At 36.5% G+C, this 19,932-nt stretch overlaps 1 protein-coding gene across 1 annotated transcript; it reads right to left on the bottom strand.

Annotated features, from left to right (window-relative positions):
* Positions 1-1,716: 1,716 nt before the first annotated feature.
* LOC112024877 (uncharacterized) lies at positions 1,717-4,374 on the bottom strand. The gene has a single exon (XM_024057526.1). It carries the CDS (start codon positions 4,372-4,374, stop codon positions 1,717-1,719), a length of 2,658 nt encoding a protein of 885 aa, XP_023913294.1.
* Between the last annotated feature and the right edge of the window lie 15,558 nt (positions 4,375-19,932).

Genomic DNA, 19,932 nt, shown 5'->3' with positions numbered 1-19,932 from the left:
AGATTTTATTGTATTGAACAACTGAGTATGAGTTGAGTGATTTATGACTTCTCTCATATGTTCATTTGTTTGTTGTGGTTTTGTCATGGATTGCCAAAGGGGGAGATTGTCAGGACATATGTGTTTTCACTTGTTAAGAACATATGTCACTTATTTATGTAAATTGGCTAATCCTTTGACAAAACGCACTCTACTTGTAATTGGGTAGTTCTAGGTGTTTTTAATACTTTAAGAAATAAGGTTTCAAGGTCAAGTGTTGAAGTCATTAAGTTTGTCCAAGAAAAAGCAAGCTGAAGTGCAAATTCATTAAAGCTCGACACCTGCTCGATAGCTACCTCGACACTTGCTATCTGTCGAGATTTAAAATTTCAGATTTTCTGATATGATTTTCTTGGGATCCATGAATATGCTTTTGAGCCTTCTTTTCTTCTAACCCTAAACATATAAAATAATTGTTTTAAGAGCTGTCAAATTGTACACAAGTCGCAAAAGTATTGAGCAATCTCTGTTCAAGCAAATTGTGATCAAAAGACGAAGTTTTTGACCTAGTTCATCTTCTCTGAAGAAATTGCTATGTATTTGCACCAAAGGGTTTTGTAACCAAGCATCTTCCTGATCTTCATCGTATAGGATGAACTGAAGAACTTTGCAGCCAATCTCTCCTTCTTAGTTGGTGTTTAGAAGTCGCGTACTGGAATACGCGCATTGGTTAGTCACGTACTTGGGAGCCTTGCATCAAAGGTGGGAACTGTCTCTACAAATCAAGTCCAACTGTGTATTGGGGTAAGGATTCAACTATAGGTTGGTAAAGTATTTGAGATTCCTTTACTTATAACCACTTGATTTAATAATAGTAGAGTTTCGGGAGTGGTGACTTGAAAATCACCTGATGAGATTTTTATCGTTAGGGTTTTCCCCATTCGTAAACAAATCACCGTGTTATTTATTTTCCGCTACTTAATTAGTTTGTTGGTGATTTGTTTGTGCTTCCACGCGTTTACAAGATTAATTGATTAGTTAACAATTTGGCTAATTAATTAATTGGTTAAATCACAAGGGGTCATTCAAATTGTGGCCTATCACAAATTATTAACCTTTACCCAAAAATATAGAAGAGCCTTTGAATATGTGCATGAGCACGTGCTCAGAGGTTAGTTTGTGTGTGTGTGTATATATATATTTATAACCCTTCTCTATAATTTGGATCTCGAAAATCCAAACAAAACTGGAACCAAGTAGAAGTTGTATCATACAAGAATTAATAGCCATCAATCCCTACCAAAGCTGCAAAGGCTAATACTCTTTATCACACTTTGAAATTCTTGTCTCTCCTACTTATGGGTTATAAAGCGTGAGCAACACTTGCAGAAGTTTGATCTTTAATGTTCTCTATTTAGTGGTACTCAACGTGCATCAGCAGTACATCAATAGCGCTTTACGAAGAAGTATGAAAATGTCATATGAAATAATGGCTTCGATGGAACAAACATGCTAGTACTTATATATTGTCACTTATTTAGTAAAAATCCATTAATGAAGTATACAGAATTCAGATAAGATATAGATTTGAAATTCAAATTAAATAGCATTATCTTGTCTCACAAAAAAAGAAAAAATAGCAATCAACACACCACAATAGTATTTAATAATAATGTGAGGCAACTAAAGAAGAAGAACAATCCCTCTCACAACTGCATTTTTTCGATTTGATAAGGATTAATTCTTCATCCACACTCCATGCTCGTCGCAAGGGCAGAGTGTGATCCCAGGGCATTTGACTTTCTCCAAGTATTCCAAACCTTGAAATGAATCTTGCAGTTGTATCCAAGTCATCTTCAATTCAGCCAAGTACTTCAAACGTAAAGTCTTAACCTTCAACCACTTCTTGTTGTCCAGAATTGCGAGGTTTCCTCCTCTTATGTAGAGTTTCTCTAGGTTTAGCAAAGAATCATGTGTCAGCCACGTCGCTGTAGACTTGGGGAAACACTGAAGATCCAACTTCACAAGTTGCTCTGGAAGTTTCTCGTTCAGTTGATCCTTCGTTGTTTCTGATTTCGGTTGTTTTGTAGCTGGTATGAGTCTTTTCCAGCAGTTGGATTCTCTTCCTTTCTTATATTCTGGTTTGGCTTCTTTACCCTGCTGACCTGCTAGAGCTGCTCCTTTCTGATCTTCTGGTTTGGTTTCTTTTCCTTGCTCATCTGCTATCGTTGATCCCCATGCTATTGTTAGATTTCGAAGTTCTTTTTCTCCAAGCTTTTGGAGAGCACGTAGATCCTCCACTTTAGGGAATTCTTCACTACTTGCGTTGATGGTCAGTTTCCTCAGCTTCTTCAATTCTTTCACATCATCCAAAGTACCCGAGTTTTTCCTTTGTGGATTACTAATGACAAACCCCTTAAGGACTTGAAGTTCTGAGAGAGCCCCTAGCCCCTTTGGCATGTGAGCTAGCAGATAACAGTCAGAAAGATCCAAGTACCTGAGGTTCTTGAGTTGGGATATCTCCTCTGAAAGCACCTCCAGATTGTGACACTCCTTGAGATCCAAGATCACCAAATTGCTGAGCTTGCCTATGGAATCTGGAAGCTCAGTAATTCTAGAGATTCCTTGAAGGCTAAGAAAACTTAAATTTGTGCTACTCGTCAAACCTTTGAGGAATTCAATGCTCTCGACCTCAATATGAGATTTAGCTGACCCGGGCCAGCTTCCTAGACAAACAACTTTGGCATTTTTCATCTTCGATAACCAGTCCACTGCGCTTGGCTCTTTCAACTGTCCCACATCTTTATCTTTCATCTTCGCTAACCACGCCAATTCGAGATCAGGAAAAGGCTCATTAACATTGAATAATGTAACGAGTTTTTCCAAATCTGAATCCGTAACCTTTTCCTTTTGTGTAGAAGGTTTTCTCTCCTCCTCCACGTCTTTTTGCAAACACAACCTGTTAGAGCGTGGGGCGACCTTATTCCCATTAGAATCTAAACCAGCAGTCCAATCTCTCTGGGGTAGCACATTCCCCTTAGAATCATAATCAATAAAATGACCAGCTCTCTGGGAACCAGCTTCCGGGGAATGCACACTCCCCTTATATTCAAAATTTAGAAAATTAACAACCCTCTGGGGAGCAGATTCCTGGTAAACAACTTTCTGGGAAAGCACAGCCACAATAGCTGAACGCACAAGAGGATGCATTTTATAGCTTTTAACTTGCTGCTTTCGCTTTTTTATATCAGGCTCGATTAAGCCCTTCTCTTGAAATCCTTCAAGAATTCCATCAACGATTTTCTCAGGTGTATCTGAAGTAGGGTTCAAGATTTCCTCTCCCACACCCCAATATACTAAGATCCTCCTCTTCACCACTGCATTTTCTGGGAAAACAGTAAAGCATGACAAAAAGAACTTCTTTTCACCTTCAAGCCCGTTAAAAATTTCCTGAATTTCTTCGTAAAATGAGCTTCCACGGAAGCTTGCACTCTCGTGTATGTTAACCGACTCTTGCACTTGACTGTGACCATTAGACCTGCTGCTTCGCTGCAAATGAGGACTTAGACTTAATTTCTTGGACAGTTTGTCTGCCGATGAAAATTGCTGCTTAAACTTAACAATTTCCCTGTTGATTTCAGGAAGCTTGCATAGAGCTTTAGAATGACCATTTTTCTTTTCAGTATCAAGTATATTTTGGAGTACATTTACGTAAGTTCGGAGTTCCTTACAATTCTCATTTCCTTCTCCTGCAAAATTCTCTAGTTCTTTTACGTTTTGTTTAATTTGATCGAGATTTTTTTGTGACTTCTGACAACGTTGAACATGGTCTTCTTCGTCTTGCTTCTTTTTCTCTTCTAGCTTCTTTCTCTCTTCTAGCTGCTTTTTCTCTTCTAGCTTCGTTTTCACGTCTTTCACGTCTTTCTCGTCTTTCTCGTCTTGCTTCTGCCCGTTGTTTCCTTTGAAAAGTAAATCACAAATCCAAGGGCACATGACCTCTTTGTTGCTGCCATTATGGTTTTTGTTGTTGTTGATGGTGTTTACAGGACTGTTTTTTGTAACAGGTTTTGGAGTGTTATCACCATTGTTTTGGTTGTCCAGCTTTTTGACTTCGCTGGTGGTGAGGGTGGCAGTGTTGCTGTTGTTAGTAGTACTGGTGGTGGTGATTTCAGGTGTAGGATGTACAACAGTTTCTGGAATGTTATCACCTTTGTTGTGGCTGTCAACTTCTTTGTTTTTGTTTGTGGTGAGGGTAGCAGTGTTGCTATTGTGGTTAGTGGTTGTGGTGGTGGTGGTGGTGGTGGTCGAGGAGGTGGGACTGGTTTCAGCTGTGGATTGCGCAACAGGGGCCTCCGCTTGTCCAGGATTTGTCTGTATATCATTAGAGGAAGACATAATTGGATTGATGGAGATGAAACACAAGGTTTTGGAAGGATAATGATATCGAAAACGAAAAAGTGTGGCGAAGTAACTTGTTTTTTATGGGTATCTATTTTGTCGGCCAGTTGGGTTTCAAGTGCCAATCTAATGGACGTGTATGACTTTTTTTTTTTTTTTTTTTTGATGGGAATGGACGTGTGTGACTTTGATTATAAGGTAAGAGTGGTCTTCTTATAAAGTATTCATGTCTGTGGTGAATCTTGATAGCAAGTGTAAAGGGATTGCACCATCTATCTTTGTCTTATATTCTTCTGGCTTTATCTTTTAATTTATTGCTTTCCTATACTATAAGTCATCGCTCTTTACTTTTCTTCAATTTGCAAGCAATCGTCTCTTTTCGCATAGATTAGTTGTCTCGTAAAGTATTCTTTACTTGGCATTTGGGGTTCCTGCATTGTTTTAGGTCCTTGATTAGATATGAGCCTAGTTATTACTTACTAGTTCTTGATACTTCTTCAATTTTCAAGACAGAGTCTCTATGCGTGAAGGTGAATTATTTGCTGGTAGAGTATCCGCTACATGGCATTTGATGTTCTTTCCTCGCTTTATCTTCTTCATTAATTACTTTCCCGTATTGGCGATGTCTCGCTTTCACTTTTTCTTCAACTTGCGAGGCAATTCACTTTTTGCTACGCGAAAACTATTCTTTACTTGGTAAATGGAGTTTTCTGGCTTTATCTTAGTTTATCACTTTCCAATATGAAAGCTAAAACTAACTCTCACTTGCTTTTGTTTTCTCCTCAACTTGCAAGGCATATCTAGTCTTTTGTGCAGGGGGGAGATGTCTGCTGGTATTCTTTACTTGGCATTGCAGGTTTGGAATTAGGCATTCAACTAAAACGTGATTTCTATGTTTGCTTTTTGAGATGGATTTCTCAATTATATATGATGATGAGTATACCCTATATTAATATTGTTTATTCTTCCATGCATGATATAGAACATACAGCATGGGCCTTCCTGGAGCAGAGATGGCGTTGGAAATTACGATGCAAAATTAGAACTTGAAAGCTCGAAAATGTGTCGAAAACACACGAGCTGTTTAGACTCCCAAATTAAAGTTACGACTTGGTTGATTTTACACTAACTTAATACTAAGTGCAGAATAATGTAAACACAAGCGTATAAACAAGACAACTACTCTGATCCATATTTAAAGCAACACAGCAGTAAAAATGAAATAAATAAGAGTAGGGAAGAGAGATGCAAATACAGATAACACCGAGACGTGTTATCGAAGAGGAAACTGAAGAACTCGGCGAAATACCTCTCCGCCGCCCTCCAAGCGGAAATCGATCTACTAGACAATCAATTGGGATACAAGGGTGAGCAAAAGACTCTTTAAGCCTAATCTACCCTCTGTACCTAAGCCCTCCAAACTCCTACTCCAACAAGGCTTATTGGAACCATGTCTTGTCTTAGTTCTCCGGATCCCACAACAAGCTCCATGTTGCATCTGCCATCCTTGGCTTCTTCCAATGCTTCCCAGCAGCACCAAAACTTCACTTGACACTCTCAAAGGGTGTGATAAGTGTTTGGGCTATCAACCTCTCAATAGTATGGAAATTGAGAGGTAGGAGTTGAGGAATTTTCACTAGCAAATGTGTAGAGGATTGTGGGTATGACAATCTCTAATTCTCTAAGTGTTTGGTTAGGGTTTTCTCTCAGAAGCGCTCCTCAACATTTGTGGGTAATGTGGGTATAAATAGTGTGGGTACAGAAAGTGTGTATTAGACTAGACAGGCTAGTAGAACAAAATGTCTCGCAGGTGTCTCGCGAGAAGGCCTTACCCCCAAGATACTCGCGAGACATAGCTGTCTTCATTTGGCCTAACTCTTCACATTCCAGCACGTGCAAGGCACATGAGTCATTTCGCAAGTAGCTAAGTCGCGAGAAATCTTCAGTCTTCAAATGCTTGATTCTTCACACTCTCTCTCTCTCTATCACACAACCCTTACAATAAAATCTCACAATAAATACAGGGTACAATAGATTGAATAAAAATACAATCAAATTTGGCACGGAATAAAAGCCAACAAAATATGATGTTGTAAATAATAACTTTACAGAACTCATTGGGCAATGGTGTCAGAATTATATGAAATTTGGAAGACTAAAGGGAAACAGTATTCTGATCAAGACTCATGACTATGCCTCGAGTAGGACGGACTCAGGATTTCGAGTTAAGGGGAGCCAGAGTATAAGTAAAAAAAATTATGAAATTTCAAATAAGCATCTATTTAGTATTAACAAACTATCAACAAAGATAAATACATAAAATTATTGTTTTCTAATACATTATAATTTAATTATCTACTAACAAAGACAAAGACACAAAACACCACTATTTCTTATTACATTAGACCATTTGCATTAGCTCATTCAAATTTTTCTGTCTATTTTACCATAATAACTTACTTTTAAAAATTTTATATACTCACTTTTCAAAATACTTCACATCAGATTATTTATTTTACACTATATTTCATCAAAATACTATTTTCTTTTCAATTTTTTATTATTATCTTAAATCATCTCTCTCTTCCACAACCAAAAATCACTGCCTTCAATCTAAATAATTTCTAAAACATTCATTTGCATATCTACAATCACATCAATCTATGCATCATTGTACAAAAATATATACAATAGTAATTGTGTAAATTTGCAACACTTGTGCTACTGTAATTGTGTAAATTTACACAATTGTTGTAGTACAAATGTATTTTTGCACAATGATACATAGAAATTTTTTAGATTGATTGGACAAATTTGGGGTCTTATGTTATTTCACAATTGATGCAAATGCTATTACATTAAAATCAATGTAAAATTGTAGAAGATGGGGCCCAAAATTTTTGAAGGGGTGGCCCAAATATAAAATTATAAAAAATAAACCTCTCTCTCTCTCTCTCTCTCTCTCTCTCTCTCTCTCTCTCTCTCTCTCTCTCTCTCTCTATATATATATATATATATATGTTGGGTTAAGATAGATTGATCCCAGTTAATTATTCAATTTACCCAAGTTGATTACTTAAGTTTAATTGCATACAAAATGTGAAAGGACCAACAAATTACTAAAAAACTAAGTGCAACGGAAAATAAATTAGACACAGTGATTTGTTGACAAATGGGGAAAACCTCGCAAGGCAAAAATCCCACCAGTTGATTTTAAGGTCACCACTCTCAAGAATCCACTAATTAACAATCAAGCGGTTACAAGTATAAGGAATCTTACCATCTACCCTGGTCTATCCCGAAATACCAACTTACAGTTGAACCTTTACTCCAATATTCAATTGGACTTGATCTTGTAGTAGCATTCTTTCCTTTGATGCACAAACCTCCAATTTGTGACTAACCCTTTGCATAGATCCTAATATGTGACTAACTCTAGCAACTTGAATAGATGTTGTTGGCTGCAAAGTTCTTCACTTTATCAACAATGAAGATCAGAAAACACTTGGTTACAAAACCTTATGGCGTACAAACGCAATAGCTTCACACAGAGAAAATAAGTCTCTTGGTCTATGTATCCATGTGTGATGGCTTTTAAAATAAGCCTTATATATGTCTAGGGTTGTGAGAAAATAAACCCTAAACAAATACTCAAGCCTAGGCCGAATTTCAGATATGGGAAATTGAAAATCGTAAATCTCGATAGATCGAGCTAATGTCGAGTTATCTATCGAGCTTTACATTAAGTCACTATAGCAGGCATCTGTTGAGTTATCTGTTGAGACTAAATGAACAATTTTTCTTCATTTGTTTCATGGACCAATCTTCATCTTTTTAATACTTCACTTGAACAACATGTTTGTTGAAGTACTAAACTCATCTTAGATCTACCCAATTACAACTAAAGTGCATTTTATCAAAGGATTAGCCAATTAAAATAAAATATGACCCTAATAATAATAATAATAATAATAATAATAATAATATATATATTTTTTCTTCTTCTTCTTCTTAAGACTAAAGGGCCTGGGCCCCACCTAGTTCCGTCCTTGGCTATGAGGTTCGCCTTTATTTTGACAAATTCCTCCCTTAACACCTTAGAATCAATGATTTTTTAATTTTTAGTAATATTTGTTTTCCTTAATAACTTTTAGTTTAAAAGTCAAAATAAAGTCTCGTCCATTTTGGGGCATCTCTTTGAGACAACAATTTCAATTTCTGCAATTATCTTTATTTTGCTATTTTTAGTTAATTTTACTATTTTGCTACCCAATTACAGGATTAGAGTGAATTAGTGTTTTCTAGAAATTTTCCTAGCCACCCTAAATTTTCATTTTACTATTTAAATGCATTGTAGCCTTCAAGGTGTATCAAATATCAAATTAATTAAAATTCAAACTTTTGTCTAATGCTTCTCTTTGGTAAATTCTAGAAACCTATCATCTTGTGGATTCAAAGAGCCTTTAGTGGATTCAGGATTTTCATTCAAATGTTAATGTAATTAGTTTTTTCATTCAAAAAACAAGGTATTTGTTTTCTTATAGTTTCCGCAACATCAATGTATATGGGGGGGTCAAAAACACAATTGCTAATGAACTAGCCTTGGGCTTAAGATAAACACAACTAATTTCTAATGAACGGGAGATAAATTCCAAAATGGGAAGATAAAAAAGATGATTGGAGACAAGTATCACTAAATCAAAGATTATATATATATATATATATATATGAAAAGTATTTTCCTGAGGTACAGACAAGAGTTCTAAAGGATAAATACAAGCAAAGGCTCATCTCAATATATCTCTCTTGTTCTTCCTTTGGTTTTTTATAGATACCTCTTCCTATTGTTCTCCTTCTCCTTTTATAGCTATTTCACATCCTCCTCTAGCTATCCAACTCTAAACTGGATTTAGGGGGATACTTGTCCCATCAATGCCTTTTCCTACCATTTCTTGATCATGAAGATAGACTTTGGAGGGTGTTTTTACTAATCAGGCCAGTCACTCAGCATTTAATATGGTTAACATTAGGTAGGAGGATCTCATTAATGCGAAGGTCATAGTTACATTGGGTTCTGTGGGTTCTTCAATGTGTTCCTCGAAAAAGGTAAGTGAAAGGGGTGTCCTTGACTAAGCATTTGACCGCTTCTCGGTTGAATATTCTTTCTCGGGAAGATGAACTCCTTGGATTATCCCGGTAGTGGGCCTAAGTGGTCTTATCTCAACGAGGGGCTTGTTTATCCCTTGTTGGCCCATGGGCCAGGCCCATTCCGCAGATGGGTTTTCTTGGAGCTTTCTCTTCGGGTTGAGGTCCTCAGGGCAGATTTAAGTCCACTCCCCCACAACAGCTCCCCACAATCTCTCCTTCATTAATAATGGAGTGGAGATTGTAACTTGAGACGTGGGATGGTAATTAACTGAAATTGATGGGATGCTATGCAGTCAGACATTAATTGCTTTAGATTTGACCGGTTGTTATCGTTTCAATGAACGACACGTGTTTATTTAGACAGTTATATGGTGTTTTGGGTTATTGAGGGGGTGTGGGAACCTAAGGGTTACCTTTGTCGTTTCCCTCTCCTTTCCCTCCTATATAAAGGGGGAACCCAGACCAGTTTCTAGGTTCCCATTTTCTCTAATACTCATTTTTTTCATTTCTTCAAGAACTGAGAGATTCAAACTTACCGAGGTGATCAACTCCTATTCCTTCCCATTTTAGTAAGTTTCCTTATGTTAGGACATATGTGTTTCACTTGTTAAGAACATATGTCATTCTTTTATGTAATTAGCTAATCCTTTGACAAAACGCACTCAACTTGTAATTGGGTAGTTCTAGGTGTTTTTAATACTTCAAGAAACAAGGTTTCAAGATTAAGTGTTGAAGTCATCAAGTCTGTTCAAGAAACAAGCTAAGAAGTGCACAGTCATTAAAGCTCGACAGCATCTTGACAGCTGGCTCGACAGCTGCATGTGTCGAGGTTTTAGAAGTTGTTTCAAGCCCATGGCTCGACACTTGCTCGACAGCTGCTCAACACCTTCTATTTGTCGAGGTTTATGAATGTCAAAATTTCTGATATGATTTTCTTGGGATCCATGAATGTGTCTTTGGGCATTCTTTTCTTCTAACCCTAGGCATATAAAAGGATTTTTTTAAGGGCTGTCAAAGAGTTCATAAGTTGCACAAGCATTGAGAAAACTCTGTTCAAGCAAATTGTGACCGGAGACAAAGTTATGCCCTAGTTCATCTCTTCTGAAGAAGTTGTTGTGTATGTGCACCTTTAGGTTTTGTGACCAAGCATCTTCTTGATCTTCATTGTGGATGAACTGAAGAACTTTGTAGCCAACAACTCTTTCTAGTTGGTGATTGAAGTCGCGTATTGGGATCCGCGCATTGGTTAGTTACGTACTTGGGAGCCGTGCATCGAAAAGGGGAAACTGTCACTACATAACAAGTTCAATTGGGTATTGGGGTAAAGGTTCAACCGTAGGTTGGTAAGGTACTTGGGATTCCTTTACTTGTAACCACTTGTTGTGATAACAGTGGAATTTCAGGAGTGGTGACCTGAAAATCACCCGATAGGGTTTTTGCCGTCAGGTTTTCCCTATTCGTAAACAAATCACCATGTCATTTATTTTCTGCTGCATAATTAGTTTATTGGTGATTTGTTTGTGCTACCACGCGTTTGCATGTTAAATTGATTAATTAATAACTTGGCTAATTAATCACAAAAGGTCAATACGTTTTTGGCCTATCACCTTGATTCTTTTACCTCCTGGTTTATTTTTGTCTTTTATTCTTTTTGGGTGAAAAATGGGCAAACTTAAGTCTCTAGTAGATACTCTCAAGGGGTTAGCCACGTTTAAGACCAACTACGTCATCCCAGATGATGTTGGAGTGAGTTATTGCCTAGATTCAAAAATAGAGTTTAGTAAGGGGTTAAAAACCATAGTCATCCCATTAGTTGCCTTTCAAGAAGGAGGTTTTTGGATGCCTATGAGTAGATTACTTACCAATTTTTTAAGGCATTTCAAAATAAGCCTTGATCAATGTTGTGCTCGCAAGTGTAGACACCTTATTTTGTACCCTTTACGACTCGGGCCCCATTCCTCAATGATGACATTACTCTAAGGCCCAAGGTTAATTTATGGCTCGATCTCATGAAATCTTGACTTGAGGAATTATTTATGGAAAATATAACTTATTTTTGGAAGAATAAAACTATTTTTGGAAAAGAAAGGCTACTGGAAAACCCTATATGTGCATACGCATATAAGCGTATGTACACACACACTCAAAGCATGTGTACGCATACTTGGGGTATGCGCATGCATACCCCAAGTACGCGTACACAGCTAGGGTTCCAGAATTATATGAAAGGAAAGCTTTTTGCATTTAAATCTATGTGGAACAAATCCCACATCGTTTGGGAGCCGTCCCACACCCCTATTTTACCACTATATAAAGCCATAAAAGGCACTTTTTCAAAGGGAGGCGAATATACTCAAAATTCACTAGAAAATAGTGAATCAAAGAGGCAGTTTTTTCACAAAACATCCTCAAGTAAAATTTTACTTGGTTAGGACCTATTTTGGTCTAGATCTTTGAGTTCTAAAGCTTACTAACCTACTAGTTTTGTTTTTAAATAGATTGGCTTAGGGGAATGGTCAAATCAAGTTCTTGAGAGTTCTTGTCACGCCTCAAATCGAAAAGGGTCCAAAGCAGGAGAAAAGAACTATCAGGAGAGAGACTACAGGAGATTTTTCTTTTCTTTTTTCCACAGGATAAGAATAAATAACCATACTAAACTCCTCCCATTACGAGATAGGGCTCTATAACACATTTATGGACAATAACTAAAAATCATGTGCCTCCACATAATACATGAATATATTACAAAACTCCAGGATTACATAAAGTCACAATCTTATCAAGAAAAATGAACCTTAACATCGAGTCTAGGCCTACCACGCATAAGGCTAACAAACCTCAAGTGCCTGACCTCCTATAGAAGTAATTAAGACCTCGTTGAACATAGCAAGATCGTGTCACCAACCATTTACAGCACAAGTCTCCAAATTTAACATAGCAATCCAATCATCACCAAAGAAGTAAGCTTCATACCCAAGGTATAGCTAATTGATCTAAAAAACTGCTAGAGGGTGGGATGAGCTAAAGCCCAGTAAGTAGCATAATTAATGGGGGTGGGGGAATTATAAGTTTCATGTTTTAATTTGGAAAATTCTAACTAAATACTGGAAGGTCATTTCAATAATAGTATGACAAGAATGATTAAATAAAGAAACATAAAGTTTTTCAAGGTAAATACCTTGAAACTATATACTATAATCTGTGAGCACTAACAATATAATTCCAAAGCCATAAAATCTAACATACAGTAATTTATCACAAATATACCATACTACCATATGGATTGGTCAGGGGATCCACCCATTCACAACTGGCACAATATTGTCCTCTCTGGTATGCAGTCTCTTGGCCCCATGAGCAGCAGCCTCACCCATACCCTCAAGGTTTTGTTTTTGCCCCCATGGACAGTAGGGAGAATACGTCAAATAAGATCTCTTTTGCATGTGGTCTTTTGGCTCCATGGGCAGCAGCCTCACCCACACATAATCAAAGAACCTCTTCCCCCCATGGGCAGCAGGGAAGAGCGTGCCATCCAAATTGAAAGGGCACTAACCTTGATCTGATTCCGTTGTCACAAAGACTACAAAAACCAAATCGGGTGATCACTGGGAAATCACACATGACATAAAATTGAAACAACATCTCAGAGGCTACTTTCCTTTCAAATACATAGTTTATATTCAAGTAGTTTCAGAAAAACCTTAAACAATCAAAACTTCCATAAAGTTTGTAAGGTTTTCAACTTCATTCTTTGTCCAAAAAGATTTTCCATCAATTTCCCAAATAATAAGACAAGATAAGCATCTTTAAATTTTTCAAGATACCATAAAATCAATGAATTCATTATCAAAGATTAAATCAAAGATGCTCATGTTTTCCATGCCAACAATTCATGCATTTCCCCAAATGCAATACCAAATATGATGCACTTTCATATATAATCATATATATATTGAGGTTACAACACAATAGTTTTTAGAAAAATATAGTTTCCAAAAGCATGTCTAACCCAAAAACAACATTCATACAACATGGTTATTTTTCAAAAATCCATTAAAAAGCTACTTACCTTGCAACCCGCAAAAGCCTAGTTCTCCAAGCTCCAAAGGAGATTAGCTAGAAGCTAAACAATATCATTCAAACCTATCACAATAAGCATAGAGCTTGAAATTGTATCTAGCTAAAATTTAGGAATTGCCAAAAAAAGCACTTAATTAGGCAAGCCTAGTATTCAACCACACAAATAATGTATTTCACTTCTAAAGTTTCTCAACAAATTAATTCACGAGGCAGGCTCCAATTTATAAAGTTAACCCATTCAATATCACCTCCAACATTATGACTAGCACACAACATCATCAAGAGACCCATGAAAGTAAAATCACAATATCCTCCAAGACAAGCAATTTAGAACTTCAACTAACTCCAAATAAACCCAATAGCAGTGGAAAAATTAGATTTACCAACTATCACATGTTATAACTCAAAACCCCTAAATTTCCACCATAAATAAACCTTAGATAGCCACCATTAGCACAAACCATAAACCCACTCATCGAATAATTCCACCAATACAAAACCCCTACATATAAACACATAAATATCACTTCCAAAGCTCATAAATCATATGGGTATCATTATTAAAGCTTAGATAAAAATAAACTCAAGCAAAAGTATAAAACCCACCAAAAAGATTAGAAATTTTTACCTCAATAAAAGGTGTGAAGGTGCTTAAAGGTTCTTAAATATTTTCTGGTGATCTTGCCGGAAAAATGATGGTGGAGATGGTGGTGTGGAGTGTACCGATGAGAGAGTGTGAGGGAGTGATAGAGATGAGTGTATGAGAGAAAAGAAAAGAAAGTAAGAAGATATGTTGTTTATATGTTGTTTATGTGATTTGATATGTTGTGTTAGTTTAAGTTTACCTTGTGTTCGTATTAGAAGCATGATAGGTTGGTAGTTTTCTTGTCTTCCTTTGTGTTCTATTTTGAGTTGCTGGATTTGAGTTTCTTGGCATGTATGCATGCACATGCTTCGTGAAAGCGTATGTAGACACCTTATTTTGTTCCCATTAATAAATTTTGGTCCCCAGCCCCAATGATGAGCTTGAAATATGTCAACCAAGGGTAATTAAATAGTTCACAATAGTTTGGATGTAATCATAACTCAAAAGTGCTCAAATCACTTTGAAAATGATTATGAAAAATGACCTTTACTCACTCTTTTGACCATAACTTTTGATAAACAAAGAAGTTTTGAGTTCTTTTTATTTCAATGGAAAGTAGACATCCGGAACTTAAATTTGAACACAAATTTTGCCTAATTTGTATTTATATTGAATGAGTTATGATCATTTGAAATTGGGCCACCTGAGATGTCAAAAATTAGAGTATGCGTACGCATGAATTAAGCGTGCGTGCACACACTCAAAAGATGCGTACGAACACTCATTTTCTAGGCAATGGAACTTCACTTTTAGGGTCTCAAAACATCATTCTTTGATGTGGGCTGGCCCCTAGACTCTTGGGAATGTCCAAAGATTTCTAAAAAGCCATAAAAACCCTAATTTTAACTTATAAATACTCACCTTATGTCTCCAATCAAAACCCTAGCTAGAGAAAGTTTATTTTTTGCCTCTATCTTCTCTAGTTTCTCTTTTCTAAAACTCATACACAGAACCTTAGCACGATTTTTAAACATTCAAAACCTCTCTTTAGTTAGTTCTAAGGCAAAAAATATAGTTCTAATTTGATTTATGAAAACCTTTTCAAAACCTTTTGTTTTTGAGTTGTGATTCCTAAAAACTATTGTGTTCTTTAATTCCTTTGTTCTATCAATCTAATCTTTGTCTTGCAGGCATTGAGAGGTCGGTTAAACAAACTTCAAACTCATAATCTTAAGCAAGGTAAGTGTTTTTCCCATGAACTCCTCCATTGCTTAATATGATTCACATGAGTTCTTGATACAATTTCTCTAGTTATTATATTTTATTTGGTTGTAGATTTTAATTATGATTGATATGTTTTAATATGATTTTTGGTTGTTTATAATCTATTTTGGTTGTTCTTGTTTTTTTATTTTAGTTTTATGTAAGTTTAACATGATTATTTATTTAATGCAGTTTACTATACTTATTGTTTTGTTTCTTGATTATTTGTTTATATTGGTTTGTTTTGTTTCCTTTATGTTAATTTAGTGTTTAGGGTTCTAACATGCTTGTTTGATTTCTATTTTAATATCTTTGAATGATTGAATCAATAAAAGTGTTATTTTTTAGTTCTGTGTTAAAGGATGCCTACACATCATCGAGTATGCATGCACATGGTTTTGACCATGCGTACGCATAGTTGAATATGTGTACGCATCCTGAACCTAGATTAGGCAAAATATTATTTTTATTTAATTAATCATTTTTCACATGTTCTTTGATTCAGTTTGACTCTGTTTAGGTTAATTATTTATGTTTATTTATTTTCCATGTTTGTTTTAGTATTTTTTCCATTTTTAATTTAATTGTGATATTTTCCCTTTTGTGTTTATTTATTTGTTATCTTTTCCTTTTGTGATGTTTTCCATGTTTGATTTATTTGTTTCCTTTTATATTGTGATATGTTTTTAACATGTTATGTGTGTTATTTTTATTTAAGTGCATGATGTATGTTTAGGTTAAGAATTAGGGTTCTTTTAATAAACTCTTTAATTAAATATGACCTAGTAACACATAATAGAGACCGGCCCACAAGCCGGGTGGTCTTGAATTCCTAACAACTTTCCAACCTGTACCCAAACTCCAAACCCATAATTTGGTATGCAGACCTATGCATACAAGTGATTAGCCTAAAAGACCCAATATTGTCCCCAGACCTAATTTAGGTGGCGATTCCATTTTTTCACCCTTCGCCCAGTCCACTCTAAGGCTGAGGCATACTCCCTTGCCCCCACAGCGTAGACATATAGTTGAGATATGGACACATACCTTATATATGCGCATGCACATTCGTGCCTAGAAACCCTAATTCACTCCTCTTCTATTTTATTTGCTTTCTTTCATTTGTTTAGCCTTTGTTTAACATGTCTTTCTTTCTTTGAGTCTCTGTTTATTTTCTTTAACTTGTTTTGTTTCATTCTAGGTTTAGATCTTGATTAGGGTTTGTATCCTTGGTTGAATATCATGGACATGCATATAAACATGAACATACATTAAGGCATAGATGCAGTGTTGCAGTGAGGTAAGTCACGCATAGATCACATGAACAAGCATTTGTTTGTTTAAATACAGTTGTTTAAATATTGGATGGTATGCTTGGTTGAATGCCTTTGCTTGAATGCTTTAATATGCTTGGTTAATATGACTTGTGATGTTGTTTTCCTTGTAATGCATGTGTAATGCCATGATAGATGAATGCTAGGTTTGAGGGATGATATGCCATGTTGGATAATCTAGATGCATGATAGGGAGGATTTAACCTAGCTATCCTCAAGGTAAAACAAAACCACTATGAAAGAATTGAAGTTTTACAATAGCGACTTAGACCACTAACATCTTATTGCTACCTCGAGTAGAAAACTTACTACCACAACCACGTGACAGCTCTGAGTTCACAGACTACTTCTTTCTTGGATTCATAGCAACCACAAGTACTCTCACTTGTGTTTTTCTTTAAGCTCTTTATGCAACAACTGAAGTGATCACCAAGCTCTCAACATCAATCTTGATCTTGATAACTAAGTATGTATGAAGGCAAACACCTCTAGATCTCACAAGAGATTCATACACACAGCATAAATAACAACAATAAAACATGGTTAGGGTTTTTCCTTTTATACTTAAGGAAAAACATAAAACCCTACACGTCATATGGGCTTGAGCTGAGTTGAAAAATTCTACTGAAAAAAAAAAATTGCATGAGTTTCGATCGATCAAGTCTAATATTTGATCAATCGAGCCTTGTAGATTTACACAATAAATCTTGCAGTACACTCGATTCCAACTTTACACAAAAACACACTGAGCAGCCTAAATCTAGACTAAATATTTTTATCATGGTTTGCCAACATTACACATTAAAGTTCTAATACATTTAGATCCTAAATCCTTAGAACCTAACAACCATAGCTGCTTGGCTTATATCCACATGCTCGCATCCTTGCCCTTTTTGCTTGCGCTTGGGATACCGTGCCCTAACTCCATGCATCCTCGCTCCATGTGTGTACATGCAAAGGCAAAGACAAAAAACCAGCAGACAAGCAATAGAAGGAAAAGATGCAAAGAGTATATGAAAGAGGCATAAAGTAGATAATCATGATAGACATGGCAAGCAAAGAAACAAGAAAGCAAGCAAACAAGCGAGAAGGCAAACAAGCAAAAAAGCAAACAAAAAATGGTGTCCGCGAGGGACAAATGTAGGTTTGGATCGAATGTCCACAGCTTCATTGTGTTGGAGTATGGACGACACACTAGCAAGCAAGACTAATGCATGAACATGTAAGCAAGCGTGTACAGATGCATAGAAAGCCAACAAGTGGCGGGAACAAACATGGTTCGCATTGCATCGCATGGAGCAAGAAGGGAAGGGAATGTACAAAGTAACCCAACATTCAGAGATGCTTCCCAAATGGTCACATCCAAACAAGGCATCATGGGCATCGGATGTAACTAATCAAGATCAAGCCTGCGGAAGGCATCAAGCATGGCAAAGCCTAGAACTAGAGAGGCTAACACAAGCATAAAGAATAGAAACAAACAAGCATAGACATGTAAATAGGAATGATCCAAACCCTTTGATGTGGGCCTTGGTGTATGGATGATGAAAAAAAACCATAAGGTCTAAATCGGGTCCTAACCATTAGGCCAAAACACAAAAAAAAAATGCAATAAAAGGAACAAAAGGGCTACAATAGCACATGGAATGACAAACAAAGTCTAGGCCTAAGCACATAAACATAGCATAAAGCATGCAAGCACATGAGAGATGGCATAAAGCCTGTTGAACGCATCGATCTTAGCATGTAAATACACCGATCTACACATATAAGCATGGAAATGCGCATGTAAGCATGTGGATATACATCTAAGCATATATATATAAACATAAAGGCATGGGAGAATGCAAACCCAAGCATACAAGCATGTGAAGGCATAGACATAGGCATAGGAGCATAGAACATGCATACAAACATGTAGATCTAAGCAAGGCATAACCATAGACATGATATCAAGCATGTGGGCATGTAGACCCAAACATCAACACATAAGAAAGAAGGATCTAAACATGGCACAAAGCATAAAGCATGAAGAAAAGGCAACTAACACATGAACAAACATGGAAGCATGTGGAAATAAGCTAAAAACATGCTAAAAGCAAGATAAAGCAAGAATCATGCTAGATAAAGTAATAAATCATATTATTAAGGCAAAAAGAGCAAGATAAATGCTACAAAAAGATTTAGAAAGTTAGGGGTGTGGATAGTAGCTAAAAAGCTACATCCACACCCCTAAACCCCAAATCCAAGGTGTAGAATCAAGGAAAATAAGATTGGGTATAAAGACAATACCTTGTATTTTTGGTGAAGTGAAGTATCAAGAGGCTTGATTTGTTTTTTGTGCGTTTTTTGTGTTTGTAAGAGAGGAGAAAAGCTCAGAATTCATCCAGGTAGAGAGCAGGAACTCAGGAAAGTCTTTTTTCTTTTTCTTTTTCTTTTTCTAGTCTAAAAGTGCTTGGGGCCTTTTATAGCCCCGACACACTTTACGAGGAGGTGGCCCTTGTAGGGCTGCCACCTTCAAAAGGTCTCAGATCAGGTTGATCTTGACACCCCTGAAAAGATCTTGACTTCTTGTTTCTAAAAATGTATGGAACTTGAAAATCCAACGGTCGGATCAAAAGTTATGGCTTCCAGAAGTTAGTGTTGCATCAATCAATGCATTAACCCAGTTTTCATGATATCTCGACCGTTCTAACTCTAATTTCAACTCATGAATAGTCGTTAGATTGAGAATTTGATAATCTTCGCAATGGTGTCGGTTTCAACCCATTCTAACAGCCAGATCAAAATTATGGTTTTTGGGGCCCATTAAGAGTTAACTCCGGGTCAAACTTGGTTAAAGTTGTCAAAAATCTCTGAGAAGCTCGGGTTTGATGTAAAAATATGATAAGTGTTGTTTTGAGGAGATTTTGACCTTGTTTGACTTTTGGCCAACCTAGGGTTGACTAGGGGCGTTTTGGTCATTTTGGACTTTGAGTGCTCCAGTGTCCGAATGGGTTGCACCACGTCATTCTGGATGTTCTCGTGGCCCCATGGAAAGAGAATAATATTTTTGGATTTTTTTGGGTCTGGCACGCAAATCTAGGGCAAATAAAATACAGTATTCACCCTCCATTTACACCCTTCCATGGTCCACCCTTAGCC

This window comes from Quercus suber, unplaced genomic scaffold (assembly GCF_002906115.3).
Source record: "Quercus suber isolate HL8 unplaced genomic scaffold, Cork oak 2.0 scaffold_464, whole genome shotgun sequence".
In the NCBI taxonomy this organism is placed as follows: domain Eukaryota; kingdom Viridiplantae; phylum Streptophyta; class Magnoliopsida; order Fagales; family Fagaceae; genus Quercus; species Quercus suber.
The sequence above is the reverse complement of the archived record's forward strand: the minus strand, read 5'-3'. Positions and strand labels throughout refer to the sequence as shown.